Consider the following 9430-nt stretch of genomic DNA (forward strand, 5'->3'; position numbering starts at 1 on the left):
GTTCTGTTACACGACAAGACCCTCACAGACACGCTTGAGCTGAAGTGCAAGGGTTCACGCAGAGAATATGTGCTGCACTGTCGTCACGACGGCGCTGACACAGGAACCGGGGCATGGTCTCAACATCCGACGCCACTGGAGCAAGCAGATCACAACGTACCCACGTCATGAAAGACTTCAGGGCCACTGAAAAGAACGCGAGTAGGAATCATATTCAGCCATGAAAAGAAATGGAACTGTTACTGTTATAACCTGGGTGGACTTTGGAAATATTATATTCAATTTGGCAACAGAAAGAAAGTGGAATAAAGGTCCCCAGGATCCGGGGGGCGGGCGGGGGCCAGGTAGGGAGTTAGTGTTGAGGCTTAGTTTCTGTTTGGGGCGATGAAACCGCATGGAGACACATGAAAACACTGTGAGCGCACCGCTGCGAGGTGTACATTTAAGGATGGATAAAACAGCAAGTTTTTTGTTATCTATTTTAGAATGAAAACGAATCACAGTCATGAAAGAACAGGGCGCGTTTGTGCGAAAGAAGCAGAAATGTGGAGAACCATTTTCATACAAAGAAAACCGAGTTTCACACGTAAGCGTGTGGGCACAGAAAATCCTAAGAGCCATGCAGTCACCCTCGGACTAGGATGGGAGCCCTTCGCGGACCTTGTTCTGTTTGAATGTTGTTGCTTAGAATGACAGACAAAAGTGTTTAAAAAGTGATGGAACACTAAAGAACAGAAATGACCAAAACAAGGCCTAATGTGACCTGAAGTCTGTCGGTCAAGAGCATGTCTCTTTAGAGACCCAGCAACAAGGCCTTCACTCTGAGCGGCTACGCCCACCGCTGCAAACGGCACAGTGACAAAGCCGGGGTCCCGTGAGCCCTGGGTGAAGGCCACCCGCCCCCGGCAGGCTGTGAGCCCACACCACCCCGCAGAGCTGGAGAGAAGCCGTGTGTCACCAACACTGCACACAAGACAGAAGGATTCATCAGCTTCTGAAGCTGCTCGTCCTCCTGGAAGGGCGGCCGAGGCAGAGGCCGCTGGCTGTCACTGGTCTTTGAAGTTGGCCTTTCTCTTCTCCACAAACGCGGCCATGCCTTCCTTCCGGTCTTCCTGTGGGGAGGAGAGGCAGGGGTGGATGATGACTTTTCCCGGGGCCGGGCCTGCTCACTGCCTGCCGGCTCCTCCCGCCCTCAGCGTCCTCACCCACAGGTTCTGTGGTGGGATCACCTCAAGGGTGAATGACCCAAGTCCCTGACCAGCGAGGGCGGGCCTGGGAATGGGTATTTTCACAGGAAACAGCCCTGCCCTGCCATGGTGACCGTCCTTCGGGGGCCACTAACCTTCGAGTGGAGTACACCCTCATCTACAGAGAACCGCAGGTGCGTGTACTTGGCCATTCACCAGGCCATGACCTGGGTCTAGTCATGGTCTGTGGCAGGTGGTGTCCTGAGGGTTAGGAAGCAGGACACGAGGAAAGGCTCTACCTTGGCCCTCCTTCCTCACACACACACACACACGTACTCTCAACACATGAGTACTCACACACATGCATGTACTCACACACAAGTGTACACATGCAACACTCACACACATGCACACACACATTCATACCACACGCAGGCACCCACAACACACGAATACACTGACATGTGCACACACATGCGCTCACAACACAATACACTCACACCACATGCATGCACTCACACACAAGTGCACACACATGTACTCACGCCACACACGTACCCCCAAGTGCACACACACACACGTGCACACAATGCACTCACACACACAGGCACTCACAACACATGAATACTCACACCAGATGCATGCACTCACAGATAAGTGCACACAGGCACGTACTCGCACATGTACACAGGCACTCATACCACATGCATGCACCCACACGTGTGCACACACACGTACTCACACATGCATGTACTCAGACCACAACATGCACTCACACACAAGTGCACACACACACAGTATATGCATGCACTCACACCACAAATACGCACTCACATGCGCGCACACACATGTACACACACACATGTACACACACATATCTGCACCTCAAGAACCAAAGTCATTTTAATCTTTCTTTTATGAAACACCTATTTATGACTTCCTGATATTAAGAGATGAATTTTAGTGACTATTAAAAGACCGACTTCCTTCAAGTTACTGGCAGATACCCTAGAAAATAATGTGCCAAGGTTTCAAGTTAAAATATATTCGATCCCCATTCCAAGTAACTGGAACAATCTAGGAAAATTATGGGTAAATAGACTGCCTTTCAAATACACGAACTGCTATTTAAGTGTGCAATTCCTAAGATCTTTTGTTGTCTGGAAGCATTTAACAGGAGGCTTCCTATGTGCTGTTTTGGATCTGTCAGGAATTCTCTGTTCCTTATCAATTCCTGAATACTCAGGAATTAAGAGGAGAGGCAAGCCTTTCCCAGGGGCTCAGGAATCCAGGTATTTCCTTCATTAGCGTTTCTATATGGTGATAAGTACCCTCTTCCTTCTTGTGAACCACACGGTAAAAGTGATTGTTTACAACTCTGTCTCTCTTTAATATGGATCGCCTGTTTTGTGAGTCTGGAATTTTAGTCTTTATCTTTGCTGAGAGTAACTACCTTGTAAGACAGTACACATGCCCACACCATGCGGTGAAAACGCCTGTGCTCACACCACGCGATGAAAACACCTGTGCTCACACCATGCGATGAAAACGCCTGTGCTCACACCACGCGATGAAAACACCTGTGCTCACACCATGCGATGAAAACGCCTGTGCTCACACCACGCAATGAAAACGCCTGTGCTCACACCACGCGATGAAAACGCCTGTGCTCACACCATGCGATGAAAAAGCCTGTGCTCATACCATGCGGTGAAAACGCCTGTGCCCCATCAACGCCCTGGTCCCGTGTTGTTCTCTCTCTCTCTCTCTCTTTCTCCCTCTGAGTTCACTTTCCAGCCCGGGCTTCTAAGACCCTCTTGAGAAGGTGCTCTGCGCCTTCACCCCATCGAGAGGGCGCCTGAGGCCTCCGTGAACAGAGCAAGCCCCGTGCAGGGCCTTTATTGGCTTTCTGTGTAAACCAAGGAATATCAGCCTCTTTCTCTCCTTTACTTTCTTATCGTTGACTCCAGACCACCAGGTTCCGGTCCATTAAAGGACCTCAACATTTTGTAATAAGAAGTAACTGTAGAAGTTTTTGTCCTTTGAACTTCCACACACTGTGCTGTTTATTTGCTCAGTCGTGTCCGGCTCTGTGTGACCCTGTGGACTGTAGCCTGCCAGGCTCCTCTGTCCTTGGGATTCTCCAGATAAGAATACTGGAGTGGGTTGCCATTCCCTTCTCTAGGGGATATTACCAACCCAGGGACTGAACCCAGGTCTCCCGCACTGCAGGTGGATTCTTTATGGTCTGAGCCACCAGGGAAGCCCCATTTATTTGCAAACATCACTGCCCAGCTACAGGGAGGCTATGAGTTCTGACCAGAGAGAAATGGTGATAAAATCTACAAGCAAATTCCAGAACTTTCACGGCTAGACCATGTGATTCCCCACGTGAACGAGGCTACTCACGGTGGCAAAAGTTGAGTAGAAGAGCTTCTTCTCCAATTTAACGCCCTCAGCTAATGTCATTTCAAAAGCTGAAAAAGAAAACCCTGCAGTGAGGACCTGAGACACAGACTTGGGAGTGCAGAACTTTTTCTAGAGGTGGGAACCAGCCTGGGGACCGACGTGCACTTTGATGTCGCGGGATTAAAGTGCAGCCTCCCTCTCTAGGGTGTCGCCCCGGCTGCAGCCCAGTGAACAGCTGCTCCCGGGCCCCCTGTGTCCTGTGTGGGGACTGGAGTGGAAGGTGGGATGGAAAACTCTGTCCAGTCAGGAGGGGGCTGAGGAAGCCCAGGAATGTGGACTCTAAAAGCACGACAAATAAGTTTACGGATGACACCGAAAACGGAGCTGTGGGCAGAACGGAGCGAGGAGCGAGGCCCAGGTGCGTCTGCAGCAGAGGCGAGGGGGTGCGAGGCTCGTGGAAGCTTTTGCGGCAGCACCTGCAGCCAGGCCCCGTGACCCGTGCCAGGCGGTGACAGGCGCCCCGGGCCTCACCGCACGCTCCACGCACTTAAGGCTGAGCCCAGGGAGCAGAGACAGGGTCGGGGCAGCGCGGCCCTCCAAGGACACTCACTGCCCTCACAGGCGGCACAAGCGAAGGAACAGCCTCACTCCAACGCTGAGATGAAATCGCTGTGCTAACATGCAAACAATTCTCAAGAGGGGTGGTCAGAGCTGCTCTGCTGGCCAAGAGTGGCTGCTGAGCCCAGACCCTCAGCCGGGAGGGCGCAGCTGCCCCCGCCTCACCCCTGGACGGTCAGGTGCGGCTGTGGTAGAGAGGAACCTTTCTCCCAGGTCCTGCAGGGGACCCTCCCGGGCTGCCTCTGCTCGCCGGTACTGGCCCCCAGCCTGGCCCAGTTCTCCGGTCCTGCTTCCAAGGGGAGCTCAGACCAGTTCAGCAGAATTTGTGAGCGAGCAACTAGAAACTAGAATGCTACAAAGAGCCAAAATCAAAATACTGAGAGTCCTAACAATTTTTGTCCAGATCAGTTAAGATGCACAATTCAGACACCAAATTGTCAAGCGTCGCAACTACTCCTGTGCGGCCTCTCCACCCTCCTCCCTACCTGCGTTCACTGATTCTTTGGCCATGGCTGTTACAATTTTAGAGTTGCTGGCAATTTTTTCTGCACATTGGATGGCTTCTTCAACCACTGTCTCGACAGGAAAAATTTTGCTTACGAGACCTGCAACACAAAAGGTAAGCGTGTGGAAGCAGCCGGTTCTAGTTCTGCCACAGCGCAGGCCTCCAACAGACACAGGAGAGGTCCTCAGCGTCCCCTGGCGCGGCTGCCACCCTTGGCTGTCGAGGTTACGGGGCCCGTACAGTCAAAGGTCGCTGAGGGGCCAGGGGAGGGCCTGCCTGCCTTGGAGACCCCCACTGTTCAAGTTGGTTCTGAGAAGTGGAATGCTTTCACTGTTAGTCTTTAATCCACGTGGACACCTGCGTCACTCTGCTGTGCGTGGTACTATTTCAAAGAGACACAGGCAGTGAGTATCCTGGACTCGCAGGACACCAGAAAGCTCTGTGCTGATCACTGTGGGAGTCCCTGGGTGAGGCCCTCCCCTCTCCACCCAGCTGTCAAGGGGGCAACTCCACGGGGCGGCCCCACCCTGTACCTGCTTGCTTGGCATCCTGGGCTGAGATCCGGTCACCAGTGAGGACCATCTCCATGGCCAGTGACTTTCCGACGGCACGGGTCAGTCTCTGGGTGCCGCCAGCACCTGCAGGGGCAGAGGGCTGCTGGGCATGCCTCTCTGTGGCCAAGAAGCCACAGACATGCTGCTGGCAAGTGTCTAGGGCCGGAAGACCTACAGCACTCGGTTAGGGGGTGGGCAGAACTGGGAGAGACCCAGACATCACAAGGAACCTCCTTCCCACACTCAGGCCCCTGCCTCATGCCCTGGGCCCCTTGTACCAGCACCTCTTGTGCAGGAGCCAGACTCTGGATGGATGCGTGGAGCTCGCAGACCCTGACCTGACCCACCCTGGGGGGCAGCTGGGGGCGGCCTCCGCTCACAACCGGCTCTGCTCCCAGAGTGGGACGCAGGCAAGGCTCCCGCCTCACGGGCCTGGGGATGTGCTCCTCTCAGGCTCTTCGTGTCTAGCCCTGCGTGGACTTCGCCTCCACGGGCCCTGCTCCCCCTCCCGCCCACTCAACGGCCTCTGACTGGAAAGACTGGTCTGCCCATTCACCTGCCCACAGGGAACCCCAGGGCTGCCAGGGCGAGGCAAGCGGCCACCTGAGGGAGGCACCCACGGTCCAGCAGACTCGGGCGCTACCTCAACACGGTGGGGACCTTGGGCACTGGGACGAGAAGAGCCTGGTGGTCACCCTCAGCGGACCCCACCCTGCTCACCGCCTGGCCCACTGGCCTGAGAGAGACCCTGGGCTCCAGGCTCCACACCCGGGGTAGAGACTTTGTGGGGACACAGCATGTAGCTCTCGTCAGGTGGGCCGAGGGGCAGGGGCATCACTGTTGGCCTACTGCTCCCGTCGCCCTCCCGTGGGGGATATGATCCCCTGCTCTGAACCTGCTGAGGCCACGTGTCTTGCTCTGGCCACTGAAACAGGAGCCCTCAGTGCTGGCCCGTGGTCACCGTGTTTTCTTCTCTGAGATGCTGACCTATAAGGACCCACCACGGATGCTCAGCAGCAAGAGTCACTGCGGTCGGAAGCCAGTGTGTGGCCAGCCCAGAGGAGCCGGCAGGGCTCCAGGCCCCAGGCTGCGCCCCGCCCCGCACGGAAGGTAGTGCAGCCAGGCTCACACAACAGTCCCACTGTTTCTGTCTGACGCTGAGACAGCCCAGATGCCTGGCAGAGGGCAGATTTGGGCCGATGACTTGAAGAGCTGACTCTAGAGCCTTTACCTGGGATGGTTCCTATTAGAATCTCCGGCTGCCCAAACTGGGCTTTCTCTCCAGCATAAATGATGTCACACATCATAGCAAGTTCACAGCCACCACCAAGCTGCAAAACAAGAGGCACCGCAAGAGGACCCCAGTTAAAAACCACTCCATCTGCTCATTTAATTTTCTATTAAAAAGGAACACGGTCTGGGGTACAGCAGATGTCAACACAGAGATGGCAAGTCAGGTAACTGTTTCCATAAATTATATGCACAGTTAATTCTGCCAGGCTTCTGGCAAGGGCCAGACAGCAAATGCTTCTGGCCTTGTGTGTCCTACATTATCTATCGTGGCCACTCCACTCGGCTGAGGAAGCTAAAAGGCAGCCAAGAGAGGGGAGGACTGAGAGGCCACTGTGTTCCAACACACTCTGCCCGCTGACCCGCTCACCCGAAGGAAGCTTTACTAAGGAACCATGAGTTGAAAGGTCCTTCTCACTTCTGTACAGGCCAAAGCCAGTCCCAGAGCCCCTGAGTCATCCAGGTGCCTGCAGGAGACCCCGACGCACCAAATGGGGCACCCAGAGCTTTCAACGGTAGCAGGAGTTAATTCATAAGGCAGTGCAGGTTGGAAAGTCATCAAAACTGCACAGAAAGCCAACATACGTGCCCTTAGCCTTGCGGAGGGGGAGACGGCTCCTGGGGAGTCTTAGGGACCATGCTGAAGACTAGGGGGCTTTACTAACAGGGGAATCCAAAGGCCAACAGCTGAACCCCCTCCCACAGAGCAGATGCTAAACGCCCTTTACAGGTTTTGGCTCTTTTGTATCACTGAACGAGACACAGCCTCCTCCAAATAAAAACTGGTGCTACTGTACAAATACAGTTCCTTTGGGTGCTCTGAGTGCAAGGAGGTGGCGTCGGGGGAACACTCACGGCATAGCCATTGACAGCAGCTATGACTGGCTTCTTGACACGTGTGAGCTGGTCCCAGTGGCTCAAAAACCCGCCAGAGTAACAGTTCTGGAACGTGAAGCTCTGCATTTCCTTGATGTCGGCTCCAGCTGGGTGGTGGGAAATGACGTTCCAGTTACAAGAGGCAACTGCTGAGTGTTCCAAGGGGAGCACCGGGGCTTTGGGGAAAGGCCACATGGACGCACAGCTGGGCCGGGGGCCCAGTGCCACGCCGGGCAATACGAGGTGGCGGAGTAGCGCAGAGGGACGTGGACAGGAAACAGACCCGGGGACAGGGAAAGCAGGGCTCACTCTCTAGTCCCTCACCCGGGACCTGCCTGCCTCTGAGCAGGCTCAACATTAAACACCAGAGAGGCCCCTTCAAGCAGCTCAGGGTTTGGTCTACCTTATGTAAATAAATCCCCAAGTTGCAGAACTTGCCTGATGCCTTCATGGAGGTATAAGGCTGCCTGCCACACCACAGGTGTGATCACATATCTGGTGGTCTGCCACCATGCTGAGCAGCTCACCTGCAAATACCTTCTCCCCGCCTGTGAGGACAATAGCCCCCACGGCTGGGTCTTCCTCGAAGGCCTGCAGTGCCTGGTTGAGCTCCACGATCAGGCCGTTGCAGAGCGCATTGAGGGCCTTGGGGCGGTTCAGCTGGATCAACCCCACGTTGCTGTTCCTTCCCTTCTTTGCTGTGATGATGTACTCAAAGGCTGCGCCTGGGAAGAAACAGGAAACCAGGATTTCCACTAACAGGCATCAAACTGGGGGATGTATTCCGCCACTGGACAGGGTGAACCCGACACCTGAGGGCCCTGCCCAGTCCCTGGTGCTGCAGCTCGCACTGCATGGGGGCCTTCTGCAGGGCTCTCTGCTTTCACAGATGTTGGAATGTTTCCTTAAGTTAAGACAGCCCAACAGCCCCAGAAATGACCAGCAGCCTTCCTTCTGAATGTCTTGGTTGGCATCTCCCCGAACCTGTGCTGGAGATGCCTGGGATCCTGTAGAAACAAGAAATGAGGAAACTCCCTCTTTAAACTGATGCCAACTGGGTGAAGGGCACACAGGCAAAGGGCAACTGCCAGACCAGGAGGGGCAGCCTGCTCAATCCTGGGAGCCAGAATGACCTTGGTGGGGGGAAGCTTAACCAAGACAGCTGCTTCCTTGAACGGGGTACCTACCCGGTGGGCTTGCTGGGGAGTATCTGAAATCACCCTTGTGTAGGCAGCATCCCCCACACCCCACATACAAGACCAAAAAAGACTGCTGGGTACAGGCCAGGATGCAGAAGCAGGTGGTCAAAAGGAACTCAGGGAACATCAACACCAGTTAACAGCTAGGTTAAGTGGACACACAGGTGAAGGAAGAGGCTGCAGAGACTCGTTCCCAGAGACATGGCCAAGACTTCCTGGGAAATACGGGGTGGTGGAGGGGCGGGGGGCGGGGTGTACCCGGCTGCCTGGGGCTGGGGCAGGCAGAACCTGAGGGAGAAGCAGTGGACCTGGGAGGCTGGGCAGGAGCCACCACAGGACAGCACGCGCGACCCCTTCCAATTGCAGATGCGCGGAGCGCGCGGCCTCTCAAGTCTGAGGGCTTTCACACCAAGTGCTGAAGTGGCCAGAGGTCTTGGCACTCAGTCCCCAGTCCCCGGGGTCGAGATGCTAGTGATCCCAGGGCTCCGCGCGCTCAGGAAGGAGGTGCTGGGCGGGGGAGTCAGGCTGGACGCTTCTCGGCAGGGGCGCGGTGCGGCCCAGGGGTCCCGGCCCGGGGACTCCAACCACGGCCCGCCCCCGCGGCCCCGCACTCACTCGAGGCGAAGGAGCGCTGCACCGGGCAGAAGAGCCAGGGCCGCAGCGGGGCGCGGACGCGGGGCAGCAGGGCACGTAAGGCGGCCATGGCGCTCGCGTGGACAACTGTGCCCTCCGCCTGCTCGCGCGGAGGGCCCGCCCCGCGGAGCCGCCCCCGGCAGCGCCAGTCAGGGCCCG

At 55.7% G+C, this 9430-nt stretch overlaps 1 protein-coding gene across 1 annotated transcript; it reads right to left on the minus strand.

The window, feature by feature from the left end:
* Positions 1-462: 462 nt before the first annotated feature.
* On the minus strand, positions 463-9412 carry ECHS1 (enoyl-CoA hydratase, short chain 1). The gene is made up of 8 exons (XM_019952865.2): positions 9254-9412; positions 7967-8164; positions 7419-7546; positions 6505-6604; positions 5253-5357; positions 4700-4819; positions 3597-3664; positions 463-1112 (listed from the first exon to the last, which is right to left on the minus strand). The coding sequence occupies exons 1-8, from the start codon at positions 9339-9341 to the stop codon at positions 1047-1049; spliced, it is 873 nt and encodes a 290-aa protein (XP_019808424.2). The 5' UTR covers positions 9342-9412; the 3' UTR covers positions 463-1046.
* Between the last annotated feature and the right edge of the window lie 18 nt (positions 9413-9430).

The sequence above is a fragment of the Bos indicus genome, chromosome 26 (assembly GCF_029378745.1).
Source record: "Bos indicus isolate NIAB-ARS_2022 breed Sahiwal x Tharparkar chromosome 26, NIAB-ARS_B.indTharparkar_mat_pri_1.0, whole genome shotgun sequence".
NCBI classification, from domain to species: Eukaryota; Metazoa; Chordata; class Mammalia; order Artiodactyla; family Bovidae; genus Bos; species Bos indicus.